Source organism: Myotis myotis, unplaced genomic scaffold (assembly GCF_014108235.1).
Source record: "Myotis myotis isolate mMyoMyo1 unplaced genomic scaffold, mMyoMyo1.p scaffold_m19_p_1, whole genome shotgun sequence".
NCBI classification, from domain to species: Eukaryota; Metazoa; Chordata; class Mammalia; order Chiroptera; family Vespertilionidae; genus Myotis; species Myotis myotis.
The window spans coordinates 14726655-14748374 of NW_023416313.1; the positions used below are offsets into that span (position 1 = coordinate 14726655).

At 36.2% G+C, this 21720-nt stretch overlaps 1 protein-coding gene across 15 annotated transcripts in view; it reads left to right on the forward strand.

Annotated features, from left to right (window-relative positions):
* PI4K2B (phosphatidylinositol 4-kinase type 2 beta) overlaps window positions 1–19952 on the forward strand; it is a 29311-nt gene extending 9359 nt beyond the window's left edge. The window contains exons 4-12 of one of the 15 annotated variants that reach the window (XR_004971221.1): window positions 257–388; window positions 2172–2325; window positions 3695–3756; window positions 7989–8088; window positions 11758–11891; window positions 12054–12083; window positions 12620–12679; window positions 17053–17665; window positions 19615–19952. Coding sequence is in view for 7 of the 15 variants with exons in the window: in XM_036330332.1 (XP_036186225.1) it covers window positions 257–388; window positions 2172–2325; window positions 3695–3756; window positions 7989–8088; window positions 11758–11891; window positions 12054–12083; window positions 12620–12679; window positions 17053–17226 (846 nt within the window). In the remaining 8 variants the exon portion in view is untranslated. Of the gene's footprint in view, window positions 1–256; window positions 389–2171; window positions 2326–3694; window positions 3757–7988; window positions 8089–11044; window positions 11188–11757; window positions 11892–12002; window positions 12084–12619; window positions 12680–12761; window positions 12962–17052; window positions 19181–19614 lie in introns of those variants that run through there. The other 14 variants (XR_004971234.1, XR_004971229.1, XR_004971230.1 and 11 more) reach the window with 14 other exon arrangements.
* The last annotated feature ends 1768 nt before the right edge of the window (window positions 19953–21720 follow it).

The window sequence follows — 21720 nt, forward strand, 5'->3', positions numbered from 1 at the left end:
CATTCCTAATTGTACATTTCAAGACTTACTTCTTTCTCCCACTGGCTAATTTTAGGCTGCTTCTCTCAGAGAGAAAGATGTGCCATTTAATTGACTGCAAAATCCCTTAGCCTTTCTATTTTAGATTCTCTGAGGCATTTCGTATAGGATTAAAATTGGCTAATTTATAGTATTCAAGTGAGTTTCATAATGTATATGAATATAAATACTATTATGCAAATTCTAATAACTATTTTTCTAAACCATATGTTTCTAGGTGGTTTGGCTTGGCAGTGAGACATTTAACTACAGTACAATTGACCGTGCAAAAGCTAGAGGCAAAAAGTATGCTTTAGAGAAAGTGCCAAAAGTAGGTAGAAAATTTCACCGAATAGGACTCCCTCCTAAGGTAAGTTACTGTGATAAGCTTTATTTGGGGGCCAATTCAGCACCTATTACCTGAGCTCCATGTGCTAGGTATTGTGCTGTGGGCTGCGGATAGAATAGTAAAGAAAACAATTTTTTCATCTTCAAAGAGCTTTATAGTAAAGAAGCAGTCTCAATGCAAAATAGTAAGTGCCGGGAACTCAGAATAGAGGAGGGATATGTAACCCATTTTGGAGGATTAGCGAATGTTTGCAAGAGGAGGTTGCATCTATAGCTTTATAAAATAATGGCTAGAGCACAGATCCAGAGTCAAACTTAGATTTCACTGCCAGCCTCTCTATCAGTTAGCTCTGAGACCTGAGGCTAGTTCCTTACTCTCCTAGCCCCAGTTTCTATAAAATGGGGGAATGATCGAACCTACTTCTTAGGGTTGTGAGGATAAAACGAAGAGATTTCTGTCAAGTACTTGGTATAGTCCTAGCACATACAAAAGTAAATGGTAGTAACTATGTTTACTCACTACATATTAGCTTTTGGTTTTTCTTAACACTTTTAAATAAAACTAAGGGATGATTAGCAGCTAGCTAAGCAAGGGTGGGAAGGGTTAATGAGAAAGGTATATTAGAAAAAGATCTAGGGGGGTTTTTTTTTGTTTGTTTGACCTGCAGTTTTGTTGTTAACAGCTGTGCATTTATCTAGATCAGTGGTTCTCAACCTTCCTAATGCCGCGACCCTTTAATACAGTTCTTCATGTTGTGGTGACCCCCAATTTCATTGTTACAAATTGAATATAATTAAAGCATAGTGATTAATCACAAAAACAATATGTAATTAGATATGTGTTTTCCGATGGTCTTAGGCGACCCCTGTGAAAGGGTCGTTCAACCCCCAAAGGGTTCGCGACCCACAGGTTGAGAACCGCTGATCTAGATAAAAGAATTCGAATAAAAATTTATGGTCAGTCTAACTTATTTTTAAAATTGTACTCCAAGTAAGCAAGGAGTTGGAAAATTTTTACAAAGCCTGTTACTCCTTGGATATGCTGAAATAAATGTGACTAAAAAAGAATATTATTTACATATTTATGACTACTAGGACTTAATTATCAGTGCTTTTGAGAAAACCTTTAGGAAATCATTAAAATTTCATGCCAACAAGAAGACCATAAATTGTTAAGAAAGGGTAAAAAATAGATTTTCTTTGTGGTGATTTGTTTGTATTTATGAGGCCAACTAGGTCACCCCTTATCTGTGTGTTGTGTGCTGTTTATTTATTTATTTATTAAATATGTTTTTGTTGATTTCTGAGAGAGGAAGGAAAGGGAGAGAGAAAGATAGAAACATCAATGTGAGAGAAACATCAATTGGCTGCCTTCCTCATGCCCCCACTGGGATCAAGCCTGCAACCTGGACATGTGCCCTGACAGGGGATTGAACTAGTGACCTCCTGGTGCATGGGTCGATGCTCAACCACTAAGCCACACACAGGCTGGGCTGTTGTGTGCTATTTAAATTTGTATTTCCTTTAATGTTAACAACAATAATTTTAGTGGTAGAAATGCTTTTTATCCTAAAATAGCTGCTATGCTCCTTGAACATTTTTTATGTGCTATGTATTCTTTATGTGATTATTTAGCATTAGTGTGTAAAAATAGTGTTCTTGATAAATATGGCTTATCTAAATTAGTGTTAACTCTTCTATTTTTCTTGTTGTGTTTATATATTTTATGATACTGCTGAGAAATTTAAAAAATAATCCCTTCGTTCTTGTACTTTCTTTTCTAACTATAGTTCTTAAAATTATAGATTGGTTCCTTTCAGTTATTTGTTGAAGGTTACAAGGAGGCTGAATTTTGGCTTAGGAAATTTGAAGCTGACCCTTTGCCTGAGAATACTAGAAAACAATTTCAGTCGCAATTTGAAAGATTAGTGATTTTGGATTACATCATCAGAAATACAGGTATTAAAGTTCTCTCGTTTGTTCAGTCAAATCTTGTTAGCTTTCCAACTGTATTCAACTCCTGTTATCCAAATCAAAGACATAAGGTTTTGATGCATAAGTCTTGAGGCCACTTTTTCTTTATCTGCCTTCGAAAAGAGAGATGCAGTCGGTCCTGACCCGTTTGGCAGAATTGGAGATCCTGATTCAAAACAGGCTCCTGTCCTGGTGATCATGATCAGTTTCTATCCATAGTGTGGTGTTTCTTGGCAGCTGGACAAAGCCAGTTATCAGAAATGCTGTCTGCATAATATGAATAATTAATACTTGATTGTATAAATTATTTTAGATGCTTATTTTGACTGTAGATAACTTAGTATAGCCTATAAATACATTAAACTCTTAATTTTTTATGCACTGGAAGGGAGCAGTGATATAGGTAATGTAACACAGTGGTTTCCAAATGTGGTCCTTGGCCTACAAGGTCAGTGTTATGTGGGGACTTGTTACACGTGCATCTTCTAGTAGCCCACCCCAGACCTGCTGGCACAGAAACTGCATGTCGGGGCCAGAAGTTTGTATTTTAACAAGTCCTCCAGGTAATTCTGCTGCACTCTGAAGTTTGAGAACCACAGGTTCAAATAGTCACTCATTTATATTGATTTCTCAAAAAATAATATGTACTTTTCTAGATTTAAAATCTTAATTAATATGGTTTTAGGTTAAAGTTAAAATTAGTGTAGAGTCTAGAATACGCGTGTATAAACATTAGGTGAGAGTATTACCATACTCCTGGTAATGGGGTTAGATGCTTTTTCTTTCTAAGGCAGAGAAAAATTATCCCTGATTTTAATAACCTTGACTTAATAGCTTTGACCATCATTGTATCTACCTCATAGAGTCGTTATGAGAATTAAATGAATTAATATATGTTGCCCAACCTGTGTGGCTCAGTGGTTGAGCGTATGAACCAAGAGGTCATAGTTCAATTCCTTGTCAGGGCACAAGCCTGCATTTCAGGCTTAATCCCCAGTAGGGGGTGTGCAGGAGGCAGCCAGTCGATTCTCTATCATCATTGATGTTTCTATCTCTCTCTCCCGCTCCCTTCCTCTCTGAAGTCAATAAAATATATATGCATGTTAAGCACTAGCAAAATATCTGGCACAGAGTAAATGCACATAAATGTTAGCTAACATTTTTTAATTTGTAACATTTTTGTTGTGTTAAATTAGAGTTTTAATATATAAATATATGTCACAGATAACTAATGACAGTTGAAATCAAGAAGTGACTGACTATATTTTTCCCCTTGATGTTAAGCTTTGATACCCATTAAAAAAAAAGTAACAGATATTTGTTTTGTTTTGTTTTATTTTTGCTGTTTTGAAAGACAGGGGAAATGATAATTGGTTAATCAAATATGAAAAGAAGAAAAATGGAAAGGAAATTAAGGTAAGGAAACTTAAAAAGAATACATACCTATATATGTGTACACACACACACACAATCAATTTCTGTAAAAGATTCCTTGAAGTTATTCTTCATAATTTTCTCATTTCCTTCACTCAGATCCTTGTTTTTTATCTCCTTTTTCTGTGTTTTATTTTTCTTCATCTTTTTTCTTTTTTTAAAAAATGTATTTTTTAATATATTTTATTGATTTTTTACAGAGAAGAAGGGAGAGGGATAGAGAGTTAGAAACATCGATGAAAGAAAACCATCGATCAGCTGCCTCCTGCACACTCCCCACTGGGTATGTGCCCGAAACCAAGGTACATGCCCTTGACTGGAATCGAACCCAGGACCCTTGAGTCCGTAGGCCGACGCTCTATCCGCTGAGCCTAACTGGTTAGGGCCTTTTTTCTTTTTTTCCCTTGTTTACACTTGTATTTTTTAAATTCTATTCTTTTTAAATATCTCCATGCAACTTTATTTTTTTATGCTGCATTAGAATAGAATGATACCAGATTGGTACCATACTTATTATAGAGCTTGAGAATTTTTTGTAGGACCAGTTTTATTTTGCTTTTATGTAATAAAGGCTTCTGGTATTTTGGGTCATGTTTATATATTACTAATTCACTTCTTTCTCTGAGTCTTATGAATCGGTATTAGGACATATAGTACTATGGAATATGTGTGCTTTACCTGTGCATCATATACATTGAACTTAAAAAAATATACTACTTATATAAGAATCTAGGTTTAGTGTACACATAATGGACTGCATAGATCCATAACACCATCAGAAGAATAGAATTTAGATAAATTTTTGTCGACTTTGACAAAAGTTTTAAATATTTATATAATTTTAAATATTTGGATAAGAGATATTTTCAGAATAGTTTTACTGGTTTAAAGCAGTCTATACATTTGAGAAAATTCCAACTAGTTAAAAAAATAATTCCTGCCGAGGCCGGTTTGGCTCAGTGGATAGAGCGTCGGCTTGCGGACTGAGGGGTCCCGGGTTCGGTTCCGGTCAAGGGCATGTACCTGGGTTGTGGGCACATCCCCAGTGGGAGGTGTGCAGGGGGCAGCTGGTCGATGTTTCTCTCTCATCGATGTTTCTAGCTCTCTGTCTCTCTCTCCCTTCCTCTCTGTGGAAAATCAATAAAATATATTTAAAAAAATAATAATAATAATAATTCCTCTAATACTTATAATCTGTGTTCTCATCACTTAAAGCCATGGCATCACTCTAGAAAGTTTCTATTTTTTTTAGTGTTTATCAAAGAAATTTAAAACTTCATAGTCATAGTACTTAGCAATAAAAAGAACAAACTCAATATAGGCAGTAATGTGGATGAATCTCAAAATCCTGCTGAGTGAAAAAAGCAGTGAAAGAAGCTGCACACAGCCCTAGCCGGTTTGGTTCAGTGGATAGAGTGTCAGCCTGCAGACTGAAAGGTCCCGGGTTCGACTCCAGTCAAGGGTACATGCTTGGGTTGCGGGCTCGATCCCCGGTAGGGGACGTGCAGGAGGCAGCCGATCAATGATTCTCTCTGTTTCTATTTCTCTCTCCCTCTCCATTCCTTCCTCTCTGAAATCAATAAAAATAACAAAAAAAATTAAAAAACAGTGAAGAATTTAAAATAAATTTTAAAAAAAAGAAAGAAGCTGCACACAAAGGGAACATACTGTCTGATGTATGTAAAACTCCAAAGAGAGCAAACTAAATTCCTATGGCAGAAAGCAGACTGTGATTGCCTGGGGGTGGGTAGAGGGAGGGAGGGACTGCAAAGGGACACAAGAAACTTTTGGGTGAAGGTGTAACATCTATCAGTGCTTATCAAATTGTACACTTAATATGTGAAGTTTATATTCTGTGTGAATTATACCTCAATAGAGTTGTAAGCAGAAAAAATGATAGAAATAAAAATAAATGCCAGTTATAGCAGAAATGGGTTTAAAATACAGACTTAAATATACATATTTATATTGGTATATCTTGAGCAATTAGATTTTACTGAAGACTTCATTATTTTGCTTTTAAGTATTTTGTGCATTTTCAGTGAGATATTTGATATAAACTAAAGGAAATAAACCTGACATGTATCACACAAACCTTTACTCTAATACTTTTAAATTTAAAAAAATATTTATTTAATTTATTGGGGTGACATTGCTTAATATAATTATATAGGTTTCAGGTGTGCAATTCTATAATAAATCATCTGTATATTGTATTGTGTGTTTAACACCCCACTTCAAGAATCCTTCATCACCATTTATTCTCCCTTTACCCTCTTCACCTACTGCTAACTCCCTTTCCCTCTGGTAATCATCATACTGGTGTCTGTGTCTATGAGGTTATTTTGTTTGTTTGTTTGGTTGGTTGGTTTTTTGTTTTTGTTTGTTTTTTTTGCTTAATCCCTTCACCTTTTATACCCAGCCTCCCAACCCCTCCTCCCTCTTGATAGCTGTCAGTTTGTCCTCTAGCTATAAGTTCGCGTTTTTTTTTTAATTTATTTTTTTTATTGCTTAAAGTATTACAAAGAGTATTACATATGTCTCCTTTTTTTTTTCTCCCCTTGACCTTCCCCTGGCCTCCCCTACTCCCCAGTGTCTTGTGTCCATTGGTTATGCTTATATGCATGCATACAAGTCCTTCAGTTGATCTGTTACACCGCCCCCTCCTTCCCCGCCACCGCCAGCCCTCCCCAGACTTCCCGCTGTAGTTTGACAGTCTATTCGATGTTGCTCTGCCTCTGTATCTATTTTTGTTCATCAGTTTATAATGGTCTTAATTATCCATAAATCAATGAGATCATGTGGTATTTTTCTTTCATTGACTGGCTTATTTCACTTCGCATAATGCTCTCCAGTTCCATCCATGCTGTTGCAAATGGTAAGAATTCCTTCTTTTTTACAGCAGCATAGTATTCCACTGTGTAGATGTACCACAGTTTTCTAATCCATTCATCTATTGATGGGCACTTAGGCTGTTTCCAGATCTTAGCTATGGTAAATTGTGCTGCTATGAACATAGGGGTGCATATATCCTTTCTGATAGGTGTTTCTGTTTTCTTGGGATATATTCCTAGTAAGTTCATTTCTTTTTGTTTGTTAGTTTATTTTGTTCATATTCTACATATAAGTAAAATCATATGATGACTGGCGTATTTCACTTAGCATAATAGTCTCCAGGTCCATCCCTGCTCTTGCAAAAGGTAAGATGTCCTTCCTTTTTCACAGCCAGGTAGTATTCCATTGTGTTAATGTACCACGGCATTTTTCTCACTCATCTACTTTTAATTTTAAAATTATCAGATTTGCCGTTTATTATTTTACCTAGGCCACTTGATAATGGCAACTGTCTATCTTTAAATAATAGGAAGTACTCTTTAACACATAAACCTTCTTGCTCCTGAGGCCTTTGTTTCTGCTATAGAGGAATATAGAAGTTAGGAATGGTCTAGGTTCTGTAATCAAGAGTTTCTTGAGGTTCCTTCTAATAGACCTTATTATACTTAGCTATAGTCTTTGGGCAGTTCTGTTTAGAAGTGTTTTGTATTTTAAATGAATTATTTCTATGGACCCCTACAAAAGACTAGATTTTAATAAGGTAACTTGTTGAGTTGTTTAAAATGTCCATATTTTGTAACTTTCATACATTTAAGCAATGTATTGAGCAATAATTATCCAGAAAAATACATCTTTTTTAAAAATATATATTTTTACTGATTTCAGAGAGGAAGGTAGAGGGAGCGAAAGATAGAAACATCAATGATGAAAGAGAATCATTGATCAGCTGCCTCCTGCACGCGCCCCCTACTGGGGATGGAGCCTGCAACTTGGGCTAGTGCCCTTGACCAGAATCAAACCCGGGACCTTTGATTTCACAGGCCGATGCTCTATCCACTGAGCCAAACCAGCTAGGGCCAGAGTAATACTTTATGTCTTAATAATTCCAAGCCCTCTTCCCTAAAGAGGGGGGAAAAACAGACCATTACTACCTAAATTTGTAATATAAAATTTCTTTTTACTAGTGATTTGAAATTCTTACTGATTTTTAAGACAGCCTCTGCCTTTTAATGGTGAATTTGAACTTTCTGGGGACTTATTTTTTATATAGACTCTTCAGATAAAGTGTATTTAAACCTCAATAATTACTATAAATACTTTATCTGTTGAAAATGTTTATATACATTTTTTTATCAACAGACCATTTTTCTTCATTTTAGGAAGCAGAATGGGTTGATGAGAAAGAATCGCTTATTAAAGTAGCTGCAATTGATAATGGTCTAGCATTTCCTTTTAAACATCCTGATGAGTGGAGAGCATGTGAGTATTTAGAACCTTCTGTAGGTTCTCTAATTACCCTTTTTCCAGAAAAGGAAGGGAACAAAATTTATGATCATTAAACTGGCAGAATAAAAACCAGGTGACGTATCATTCATTAGGACTCTATTTTAGGCACTAGATGCAGAGATGTGTGCTACATGGGACTTACCATGCATATTTGCTTATCTTTAGTTAACTGTGTCTGGTTTTGATTTTTTGGCTTGTGTTAGCATTGTAAAGTAACTTTGATAGTTTTCCAAATTTAAATATATATATGATAAATATATATATTATCTATATGTATAAAAGCCTAAGCGACTGTCTGACCATCCGACTGGTAGCTATGACACGCACTGACCACCAGGTGACTTGGCACCTGCGGCTCTCTGGTGATGTACCCAGAACCAGAGAGGAGGGAGCCCGATTCTGGGGTGCGTCACCAGAGAACTGCCTTCTTGCAATCCAGGACCCCTCGGGGATGTCGGAGAGCCGGTTTCGGCCCGATCCCTGCAGGCCAAGCCGAGGGGCCCTACCAGTGCACGAATCCATGCACCGGGCCTCTAGTATATAAATAACATGGTAATTATCTGTTTAATACTTTGGTAGAGCTTTATTTTAATGTTTTGGGGAACATTCACTGATAAAACAATTTAAGTCTTAGCTCCCTCCCCCTTTTTTTAGTGACTGGTGCTTTAACTGTCTTACCAGTCTCTACTGGTTTGGTTTCTATGTCTCAAAAGTCCGGTTTCTGTGTCTTCTTAAGCCAGTTTTGGACATTTTTATTTTGCTTAAAATTGTACATATCTTGAGTTGAGATTTATGGGTATAAGGTTTTTTATATAATTTTTTTATAAATAAGAAAATTTCTCTGTTTTACTAAGTATTTAGCGGTGAATTGTTGTCTGGAATTTGCCTTAAAATACTTGAGGATAGATGAAACCAATTTTATAAAAATTTGGGAATAATTGAATTAGATTATTCAGAATATGGGAGCTCATAGTACTAGTTTTTTTCTATCTTTGTATATGTTTAAAATATGTGTAATAAATTTTAAAAGTAATCTCTGTATCTATGACTATGCCTCTCTTAAATTTCTACTGTTCATTAGTAGCCTTTTTTTCTTCATTAGAGTTACCAAAGATTTGTCTATTATAAAATATTGATCAAATTTTCAGTTTATTTGCTTTTGCTTTTTTGTTGATAATTTGTTTTCCATTATTATTTTCTTCTGTATTTATCCTATATTGTTTTCCTATATGTTTTTCTTTAGGTATCATTTTGACTAAGCCATAGATTGGGCATGCTCTATTATTCTGCTTTATAGATTCATACTTTCAGATTTTCTTTACATTTTTTTACACTTTTTTTTTTTTTTTTAAGAGAGGAAGGGGGCGAGAGAGAGAGAGAAACATCAATGATGAGAGAGAATCATTGATTGGCTGCCTTCTTCACTCTCCACACTGGGGATGGAGCCCACAACCCAGGCATGTGCCCTTGACTGAAATCAAACCCAGGACCCTTCATTCCTCAGGCCTATGGTTTATCCACTGAGCCAAACCGGCTAGGGCCAGATTTTCTTTTTGACGGGAGTAATTTAGAAGTATTTTGTTTCGTTGTAAACTTTCTAGATCAGTTGATTTTTTAAAAAAACTGTCCATTGTTATTTTCAAGTTTTCTTACTTTTTGATCTGTGAATGTGTCTGTGTGAAATCTACTTTTTGAAACTTGTTAATAATTTCTATGTAATCTAATATATGGCCAATTTGAAGGACTGTATTTGAAAAGAATGTGTTTGGGCACAATTAAAGCTTTTTAGTTGTTAGTTAAATCATATTCTTGACTTATTTTTTGACTATTTGATATGTTAATTTTGGAGAGAAAGTTAAAGTTCATTGTGATTGTGATTTTGTCAATTTCTTACATTTCTATACAGGTTTTGCTTTGTATTTCACATTCCTAATGGCCCAGCACTTTATTTTGCCTGTGGTTTGTTCTTTTATCAGTGTGAAATATATCCTGCTTTATTCCTCTTAAGGATTTTTTGTCTGTTATAACACTGGTATACTTTATTTCTTTTTATTAGCATTTACCTGGTATTATTCTATACTTCTATTTTTAACTTTCATCATTTTGTTTTAAGTATATGACTCATAAACATCACTTAGCCAGATATTTTTTAACCTAGCGTGAGATTCTTGTAATAGGTACACTTAATTCTGTAGCTTATCTCAATAAACTATTGATACTTTGAACTTTTACTGCCATCTTATTTTTTTTATCTTAAATTCCAATTATTTTTTTTCCTATTTTTATTGAACTGACCTGATATGTCTTCGTTTCATTTATTTTTCTCTAATGATTTGGAATTTGTATGCATACTGCACTTTAAAAGTGTTAAGTTAAAGTTACCTACAATACATGTGGGAAATTTTATCAAACACACACAGTTGGGGATTGAGGGGCTTTGAACTTGAAAGAAGAAATAGTATTGAGGATATAGTTTTTAAACTGTCACCTTGGTAGTGGGAGCCATGGTGTTGTTTGCTATTACCCAGGGAAATCATGGTGAACAAACCATCACTAGGATAATTCAAAGTACGTAAGTACTCAGTGTTTCATGAATGTTCTGTAAATGAACGAGAAAAAAGGAGTAAGGATAGAATCTGAGGGAGTGGTGACATTGAAGAAGAAAAGCCATCCTAGGAGAGAAGTGACTTAAAAGACAGAAGGTAAACTTTGAGAGTGGTATCTCCAAAGGCACATTAGGAGATCAGGAGATGATCGAAAACAGTGCTATGTGATAGAGACACTAAGTAGATGAGGACTGCAAATGGACCTTTGGAGAGGCTCCCATGTGATCACTGCTGGGAGAGAGTGATAGTAAAATTGTGGGGTACGGGTTGGAAGTAGAGTCAGGAGTTAGAATAAAGGCTTTTCTTTTGATGTAATTTATTAGGGAATGATAAAAAGGAAATTGGATATAACTTCAGGGAGATACGCAGGAAACTGAATATGCACTCTTACTGCTTTACAAATCTTTTAGTCCTGGCTGTGGAGATAATGATCCTCTTGGAAGAGAACTACAGTTATCTGGGAATGGTGGGTCTTTTATCCCTTAAAGCTACTCACCTATTTACCTACTGATGATTTAAAATTTTAGAAGATCGTGTGTTTTGGTGGTGGTGGGTGTGTGTGTGTGTGTGTGTGGCCAATTCCTGATGATTTGTGGCTGGAAGGGCAGGGAGACCTCAGCCAACAAGTTTTTGATCTAGAGCTCTAAACAGATTATAGCTATCTCTTAATTTCCAAACTTAGGAACCAGAGATTCAAATATATGTATTTAAATAGGGCTGTTTGAAATAGACTCATATCAAAACTCTTACTCTTTAAAACCCAGAACCTAACTACTTCAGGTAAAACCTTGTGTTTTGTTGTCTGAATTGAAAATCCAAACTTGGAATCTGAGTAATCCAGATAGCAAAGGATAATTGTTCTCTGACAACTTCTCTCTCCAGTCTGTTTTTTGTTTTGTTTGTTTTTTGAGAACCTGGGAATTGTAGGAAAAGAACCAGGATATACAAAATAAAAAAACAAAACAAAAGAACTAGGATAAATGTGGGTCAAAATACACCCTTTCCCCCTCTGATTAGAAACCTTTTTTTCTGTTAGATCCATTTCACTGGGCTTGGCTTCCTCAAGCAAAAGTTCCTTTTTCTGAAGAAACAAGAAACTTGATTCTACCAAATATTTCTGACATGAATTTTGTGCAAGATTTATGTGAAGATCTCTATGAACTTTTTAAGGTAAATAAATTTTTAGTTTTAATTATTACAGAAAATGAAATCTTAAAATAGAAGAGGTTTTCTCGGTAGAGTTAATTTGCAGTTTACTGTTTTTGGTATCACTTCTTGCAGTAGAACTTGACATAACAGAAAGAAATTAGCAGTTTTACTCTTACTCTACAGGAGCATAAATTTGTGAAGTTACACTTAACTGTGAGTATTCTTTGAAGTGAAACTTAAAACTTGAGAAGTTATTTTCTTCAAAAGTTGAATATTTAAGTAATGACTCTAAAAATTATAACAAATGTTTGGTGACCTGTAATAATCTACTTCTTTCAAAAAAACCTAAACTCATTGGCAGTGGTTCTCAACCTTCCTAATGCCGCGACCCTTTAATATAGTTCCTCATGTTGTGGTGACCCCCAATTTCATTGTTACAAATTGAACATAATTAAAGCATAGTGATTAATCATAAAAACAATATGTAATTATATATGTGTGTTCCAAAGGGGTCACGACCCACAGGTTGAGAACTGCTGGGCTAGCGTGTCATTTTAAATCCTTCCTGGAACAAGTTAGAGTATAAATAAACTATTCTTATCATTCTAGGGGTATACAAAAATACCTCAGGTAAAAACTTTCTAATGACCTTAGGAGCCAAGTTGAAAGAGTTCATTTGTTTTCAAATATTTGATTCAAAGATCTTGAATTTTGTAATTATAATGATTTTTTTTTCTTTTCTGTGATAGACTGACAAAAGATTTAACAAAGCCACTTTTGAAAGTCAGATGTCTGTGATGAGGGGCCAGGTAGGTCACTTTTTCACAAGCTTGCTAAGAAAAAAATTCCTCTTTGAAATACTAATCAACTTTTTTCTCCATTGTGACCCAGATACTGTTTTTGCTGAACCAAAATAGCTCAGATGATTAGAAATGAAGTTGATTTCAATAGTATCTTTCCTCTATTGTCTTGTAAATTAGATATCACTGACTTTATTGTATTTTGTTTAGTTACCCAGAACCCTACTGTGAATTCTTTGTCTTTATTTTGGTAACTATCAGTATTTTCCTGATAGTTATCTTTTTTTTTTTTTCTGATTGTTATCTTTCCCTCCCAATTCCACCTTCTTAGAGCACTCGTGCCTTTTGATTATTTGATTATTTGTCTGTTTGGCCTTTGCAAGAGCAGTCAGTAAATAATCATGTCACCAAGGTTGAGCACTGATTGGGGCATAAAAGTACTAATTGTAACTCAGTCCTCTCACCCCGCCTCACCTCCTCTAAGAAGAAATACAAGATATTAGGTCGGCTGCTGTGGACCTGCAGGCTGGGCTGACCGACAGATTACAACGGGTCTTCTACTCTGTTAGTAGTATTTAGATTCCAAAAGGAAGACTTGAAATGAAAATAAATTACACTGTAAGAAATGAAAATAAATTACACTGTAAACAGTCTTTTGGTGACTTGTTAAATTAACTTTTTCTTCCTAAAATATACATTTAAGGTGGCTGTTTGCTGCACCCCTGGGGCAAAAAGACGAGTCTAGATTTTGCACTGACTGTTATATAACTTTAACAAATAAATATAATTAGCCCTAGCTGGGTTATCCCAGTGGTTAGAGCATTGGCCGTGTATTGAAGGGTCCCAGGTTTGATTCTGGTCAAGGGCACATGCCAGGTTCCAGGCTCAATCCCCAGTAGGGGGCGTGCAGGAGACAGCTGATGAAGAGTCTCTCTCATCATTAATGTTTCCATCTCTCCCTCTCCCTTCCTCTCTGAAATCAATACAAATATATTTTAAAAAGTAAAATTAAAGGAATCAATATAATTAAATTAGATAATCATTTACTCACCAGTTGGTTGAGCTGGTTTGATTCCTGGTCAGGGTTCATGCCAGGTTTCGGGCCCAAGGCAGCATGCTTACCAGAGGCAACTGATTTATGTATCACTCTCACATCGATGTCTCCCTCTCCTCCTCCCTCCCCCTCTTCCTCCCTCTCCCTCTCCCCCTCCTCCCTCCCCCTCCCCTTTCCCCCCTCCTCCCTCCCCCTCCCCCTCCCCCTCTTCCCTCCCCCTCCCCTCTCCCCCTCCTCCCTCCCCCTCCCCTCTCCCCCTCCTCCCTCCCCCTTTCCCCCCTCCTCCCTCCTCCCTTCCCCTCCCCCTCCCCCTCTTCCTCCCTCTCCATCTCCCTCTCTGTAAAATCAGTAATAACATTTAAAAGAAAGAACTGCTGTAAGTTAGGCTGGACAGTGGGGTGCGGTTTACTCAGTGGATGAAGAGTCTGGAGCAGCCGTGGACAAACTACGGCCCGCGGGCCGGATCCGGCCCATTTGAAATGAGTAAAACTAAAAAAAAAAAAAGACCGTACCCTTTTAGGTAATGATGTTTACTTTGAATTTATATTAGTTCACACAAACACTCCATCCATGTTTTTGTTCCGGCCCTCCGGTCCAGTTTAAGAACCCATTGTGGCCCTCAAGTCAAAAAGTTTGCCCACCCCTGGTCTGGAGCCTCACAGGGATGTTTCCCGTAATTCAGGCATGAATGAAGGGCTTAGATGATCAGTGGCTGTAATTATATTGCAGTGTTACCATCCCAACTATTTTTGAGCTAAATTTTCAAGCATTAATAATTATGCCTGAATTTGACCTTTTTTGCTGGAAACAAATTAATTTATCGGTATGCTCCATCTTCTGGCATTGTTATATCCTTAAATATATATATCTTTATCGTAGGAATAATTTTAAAAAATAAAAGCTGTAATTAATTTTGTAAGCTTTTTAAGTGTTGATTAAAGTTGGTACATGAGGAATTTAAATTTTAAAATACTTATCTGAAAAGATATAGAGATATTCCATTACTGAATGTGGTCTATTAAAAGATATACCAGTCTCTATCTGATTTTTATTTATTAATATCCTATCTCATTCACAAAGGAGTTCTAGTATTATACAGATGTGTATAATAAAATAGAAAAATCACAGGATCAAGATAGGGGGCAAGAGCCTGGCTGGTGTGGTTCAGTGATTGAGCTTCAGTTGACCTATGAACCAAGAGGTCAAGGTTTATTTCCCGGCCAGGGCACATGCTGGGTTGTGGGCTTGATTCCCCAGTGGGGAGCGTGCAGGAGGCAGCTGATCAATGATTCTCTCTCATCATTGGTGTTTCTATCTCTCCCTTTCCCTTCCTCTCTGAAATAAAAAAATATATATATATTAAAAAAAGAGATATGGGGAAATAAAAAATAAAATAATGCCTTTATATGTTTTAATTTAATTTAATTTTTTTGATTTGATTTTGACTTCTTTGAAACCAGAAAGAGCAGGGCACCTGACCGTGTACATCATTATGTAGCTCTCTAGTTTTAACTGTATTTTTTTAAATCTGGTGTGAAAAATCAGGTAGTATTTTTATATTCTAAAGTAAATCAGTGCTTAATGAAACAGAGACTTAACAAAAACAAATAACACTAACCTATGTTCCAAACAACAGAATCATCATTTAGCTATTTCCTTAATTGAGTCAAATTACTTGTGTTATTTCTATCACTTGTAATTATCCCTTAAATCCCTCTTTTCAGTTTTGCCAATTAACTTTATGATTTGTGCTTTGTACAACCAAGTCTTTTGCCCTCGTTATATACTAACTCTTTAGTTTTATACACATAATCAGTGACATGCTCTAATTCTTCACATAAAGATGTGGAATGGGCCCTGACCGGTATGGCTCAGTGGATAGAGCGTCGGCCTGCGGACTGAAGGGTCCCAGGTTCAACTCCGGCCAAGGGCATGTACCTTGGTTGCAGGCACATCCCCAGTAGGGGGTGTGCAGGAGGCAGCTGATCAATGTTTCTCTCTCATTGATGTTTCTAACTCTCTATCTCTCTCCCTTCCTCTCTCTAAAAAATCAATAAAATATATTTTTTTAAAAAAAGATGTGGAATGGAACTCAAAACTAGAATGAAGAAATTTCTTTTAAAATCTGGGCTAGTAATGTTTAGGAAAGTTAAAGATAAACTGTGTTTTGAATTTTACATTAAATAGCAGTAGGGCAAAATGTTTATTTTTTCCCTGTGCCAATATGGAACACTAGACCTCAGAAAATATAAGAGAAAAAAAAAAGTGGAACAACAAAATAATGTTTCTCTCGTCAATCACTAACTTGAAAAGGTATTTATTTATTTCAACCCTACTTCCAGTGCTAGTGTACTTTCCATAAAACGTGAGCTTTCCAAGAGAAAGCCCTCGCCCTAGCCGGTTTGGCTCAGTGGATAGAGCGTTGGCCGGTGGACCAAAGGGTCCAGAGTTCGATTCTAGTCAAGGGTACATACCTTGGTTTCAGGCTCCTCCCTGGCCTGGGCCCTGGTCTCAATCTCTCTACCTTTCCCTCTCACTTCCACTCTCCCTAAAAATCAATGGAAGAATATCCTTGGGTGAGGATTAACGAAAAAAACAATTAAAAATAAAAAAGCGCTCCTTTTTCCATGCTTCTATTTTTGCTTGAAAACATGTATAAACTTCTTCTTTTTCCTAGTTTATGTTTCCTACTTAAGAGTTAGCTCTTAAATCTTTATTTTAAATGGCTGCCTTCTCCAATTCTGTAACCCACTTGCCCACTGGCCATGCATCTTGCTTTTTCATGGTGCTTTTGTCTTCTAGTACATGGTGTAATTTACTTATTAATAATGTTTATCGATTCCTTCTGCTAAAATAGAGCTCCATGAAGGCAGGGATTTGGTTTGCTTTTTTAGTGTTGTATCCCAATACTAGAACAGAGTCTACCATGTAGTTTGCTTACAGTAAATGTATTTGTTGAATGAATGGATAAGGCAAGTATTTAGTTTTAAAACCAGACTATTTAGACCAGTATTTGTTTAGGTTCTATGCCAAGAATATGTTTATTCAGTCTCTGATTTCATTTTTCTTGGACATTCTAGAATATTTTAAAGGTACCAGTTGGCAAAAGTTATTTAATTTTAAATTTGTGCACTTGTGTATATTTATATATGTGTGTATGTATATACGTCCATACAATATATATTTAAGGCAGTTATCCTCATCATAATCTATTGAGCGTAAACAGATGAAATAAAAATTATAATTATGAATAAATGGTTAAACTAATGTCAGTGAACTGAAGGGTTTTTATCTTTTTTGAACTGGTGAAAATGTCTCCTTTTCACAGATCTTAAACCTGGCCCAGGCTTTGAGGGAAGGGAAGAGTCCTGTCCAGCTGGTACAGATGCCTTGTGTGCTTGTGGAACACAGTCCAGGGAGAACGAAGGGTCGGGTTTCCCAGCTCAACAGTTCCTTCACCCAGAGCTTCCACTGCAGGAAGCCTTTTTTTACCTCCTGGTAGCACATATAAGAGAACAAACTGTTGGCATCATTGTGTTGTTAAAATGCTTCATTTGCCAAAGCCTCAAGTAATACAAGTCTTTAAAAGGTTATGTTTTGAATGTAATCAAAAGTTTACAGTTTTTTGTCCAAATATTAAATTCTTATTTCAGGGAAAAAGTGCCATATCTTCTATGTAGTATTTTTGTAGGAAAACTTGTACTTGGTTGTTGATGTTAGTTTAAAAGGTAATTTCATGGTTTACACATTCTGAAATGACTAATTACTTTAGAATTCCAAATAGAAAAATAAGGTACTTGTTGACTTTGAATAAAATAACTTTTTATATACTTTTTAAACATGGAGAAGAATGTTCGTGTTAACTCTTCTTACATTATAAAGGCCTTCTGAGTGTAAAACTGGTCTTCTGAACTCTAATCGATTCATTAATAGAAAAACAGGTAAGAATAAAGCAATGCTGCCTTAATTAAAAAGCTGCTATTTTAGAATTTGAATAAGTGCCCCTAAAGTGACCAATGTGAGGGACCAGAAAAGTATATCTTGGTTAAGTAATAGATGACCATTTTCTTTTTTGTACTTAAGAATATTTTTGCTCAATTATATAACTATAGTGAGAAAAAGATCTAAAGATATCACCTTTAAAAAATGGAAACACTCAACTGAGACTTGAGGGAAGTTATATAAAATTATAGTAGATTCATAATGTTTTTGAAATTCCAAAGTAGCATTAAAAATTCGTTTTTGTTCTTTGCATCAGATCAATTACATAATAAATTAGTGCTACCCCAAAATACTAGTCTCTTTTAATTTAGTACTTTGGTTAGTATTAAACTTCACTGAAAATTAAACCATACCTCAAATTGCATGTCAGATTGTATTTTAGGGACCTAGGACATAAACTATTAAAAAATAATAGTAGCATGCCCAGTGTGTGTGGCTTAGTAATTGAACATTGACCTATGAACCAGGCGGACAAGGTTCGATTCCCTGTCAGGGCACATGCCCCGGATTACAGTCTTGATCCCCAGTGGGCAGCATGCAGGAGGCAGCCAATCAGTGATTCTCTTTCACCATTGATGTTTCTGTCTTTTTCTTACTCTCCCTGCCTCTCTGAAATCAATAAAAAATATATATTTTAAAATAACAGTAGTGTTTTAAGGGACTTGACAATCTCAATGTCATAATTACAGTCAAATTTAGAATATCAGCCCTAATTAAAGTGGACCATAACAGAGGTAATCACAAAATCATTTATATTTGATTTTACATATCAATATGTCTGACATCATGGGAATTTGTAGCACTTATAACTCACCAAGTGATTTAAATTAAGATGAACCCAATGTGAAGATGTAGTTCCAAAGAAGCAGAAGTTTCATTCTCTTCTTCAGGCTCCAAACAAATAACACCACCTCTTGGACTAAACTGGGTGGTTTGTGGTCGTGGCCATGATGAGTTGAGAGTACTGCTGTCCAAGTAGAAATGTTCTCCTACCTCCACCCACCCTTCATCATCGAAAGGTTGAGGTGATGGAAAACTGGAAGCTTAAAGCCCAAGCTACTATCTTTAGATAAATACTACTCATTGAAATGTGCCTTTGAAGATGTGTTCTAAAAGAACTAAGTTGTTATGATGTAGGTACTGCTTTCATAACATGGTTGTTTTCAGTATTTTGAGAATTGCGATATTAATTTTTATAATGAAAACTTTAGTAAATTGCTACAGTTTTATATCCTAAAATTAAAACAGTGTGTAAATATTTTTTAAAGGTCTGATCAGGCCAGAAAAGTTAAGTTGAAATATTTAAGATGTGATTATAAGTCAGAGTACATTGGTTATATTTTGTAAATTTTCATGAACTTAATTGTTATTTAAATGTTGTGTTAATTTTTTCAGTGAGTATGTTATAGTGTCAAATGGTAGACTAAAGGGAATAAAAACCATCATTGTCTTAAGGCGAGATTTCTCCGGGTGTATATATTGAATATTTAGAAAGTTTGTGAACACATTTATGTTTGTAAATGATGACAAACCACCATTTTCTTGCTTTAGATCATAGTGGTATAGTTAATTCTTTGTAATTCTAAAAGGTATATTTAACTGGAACCTTTATAATTGGAGACATTTTAATTTTTATTAAATTATATGCTGCCTTATTCTCCCCCAAATTTGTCAGCAATTGAAGACTGTGGAAACATGGTGTTTTACAGACTTGAAAACAATTTGATTCACAATTTATTTTTAAACATTTAAAAAACTATACTAGTGGAATTAAAACTTCATTTTAAAATGCTGGTGACATGCTACTTGATCAGATTACGTTGCAAGTCCTTTACGATATGTGAAGGGACAGGCAGCATCTTGTTTTACAGTCTACCTTCTCTCCCAGAGGTGCTGGGGCGCCTGTGCAGAGTGGTGGCGAAGACTCTCAGTGTCCTCTGTTTTCAAGCCTACGATGCAGTTAGTTTGGGGCCATGTGACTGTGTTCTGACCAGTCACAGAGCTTTGGGGACAAGTGATGTGTGACTTTAGATGCGGCAGTAAAACTCACTGCCATCAATCAGTGGTCATGACTGAACAGTCTCCCAGCTTCCTGCTTGGCTGTAAACACACAGTTTGCAAAATGGAAACAGCGGGGACCTCATGAGGCACTGCTTAGAGAGGAGAGCCTGCTGACTTCATTGGACTGACATGAACAAGAAATAAATGTATTATTTAGTCACAAAACTTGAATTTAGTCATTACTAAAGCATAATTGTCTGTCCTGTCCTGGGCATTATAAGGTAAATAGAAAAATATAAATCATTTAAAAATAAAAAATCAGTTATAGGAGGCATGATGACAGCAGCAGTGGGTCTTCTTTTAATCTCCCAAATCCCCATGCAGCTATCCTATAGCAAAAGAAAAAACAACTCCGTGGCCCCATCTTCACTAAAATTAGGTGCTGGACTGTCCCTGTGAATCCTAGAACCTGACTAAAACCATCAATAGCAACAGGATCATGTGGGAACAAGAGCTTTGAGGAGCAAGCAGAGAAAAAGTAAGGGAGAACTTGTGATGTTTGTAAGAGCCAAAGGACCCAGAATTTGGCAACATGTACTCAGCCCCAAAGGAGGAATCCACAGTAGTGGTGGCAAGCTCAGCCTGTAGATCCAAAAATCACAATCACAATTGGGAAAGGCTGTCCAGCAATAAATTACTATATCCTAGTAAAAGGAGCTGCAGAAAGGTATGAGGGTGCTAGGGCAACCTGGGTCTTCAGGGTTCTCAGGAAGTAGCGCTGTGAGTGCACATAGGCCTACACCAGGGGAAACGTGGCTATAGCATACACATTGACAAGGGAAGGACGCTGGGGGTAAAGGTGAGAAGGTTCAGACACTGAATAGAACAGGACCAAATAAAACAAGTCAGAAAATACCAAAGAGAACACAGAAAACCGTATTATATAATACTGTTAAGTAACTTACAGGAGAGAGAACCCTAGAACCACAGAACGGAAATGCCTGGCTCACCTTACCTCCTACACAGGAATCTTTGAAAAATATAGATAAAACCATGTCACTTAAACATGACTAATACGCTCTTAAAAAACACACACAGGATAATCTGTTTAACACACCCACAGAAAATGAAGATAGCCCAGAAACATTTACAAAGCAGAGGAAAATAATGTTTTTTAAAATGCTAAAGGATATTCAGAAATGATAGAACCTAAGAACAACATGACATCAAAATTGGGAAAGTTCAAAAATGAGATAGGCAAGCAACAGGGAGAAATAAAACAAGAGCTAAAGCTCAGGAAATTTTAGAGTTAAAAATATGTTTCAGAAATAAACTAGCAGTAACATGACAAGGAGGCCTGCTTTCATTGCTCCTGTTCAGTATTCTGTAGAGCCACCCAGTGCAGTAAGGGCAGGGAAGAGGTAAAAGGTATGAGGGTCAGAAAGTAAGAAATAAAAAATGTCATTATTTACAGATGACATAATTACACATGTAGAAAGTTCAAAATAATCTGATAACTCTTAGAATTAATAAGTGAATTTTGTAAAGCTTATATACCAGCAACATTGGTTAGAAAAAAAATTTTTAAAGATACCATTTATAGCAGCAATAAAACATCAGATTCAATCAAAGATATGCAAGATTCTTACACCAAACTATGAGTATTGAGAAAATTGCAGTAAATACGGATGAGATGCCCACAGTGGTCGGTGTTTTTCAAACTCTGTCATTTTCCATGTTTCAATCATTAAAAGAACTAGAGGCCCAGTGCACGAATTTCGTGCACGAGTGTGGTCCCTAGGCCTGGCTGTCAATCAAAGCACAAGCGTCAGGCATGGGAAGGCAGATCCCAGCTGACCTCTGGGCCTTGGGCAGCACTTGGACCCCCAAGCCCCCACACGCCCCCCTCCCCCTGAATCGTGGCACCCGAGTCCCCATGCAGAGATGCAGTGAGTGCAGCTGGACACCATAGGCCTGGGTGCAGCATGGGCCT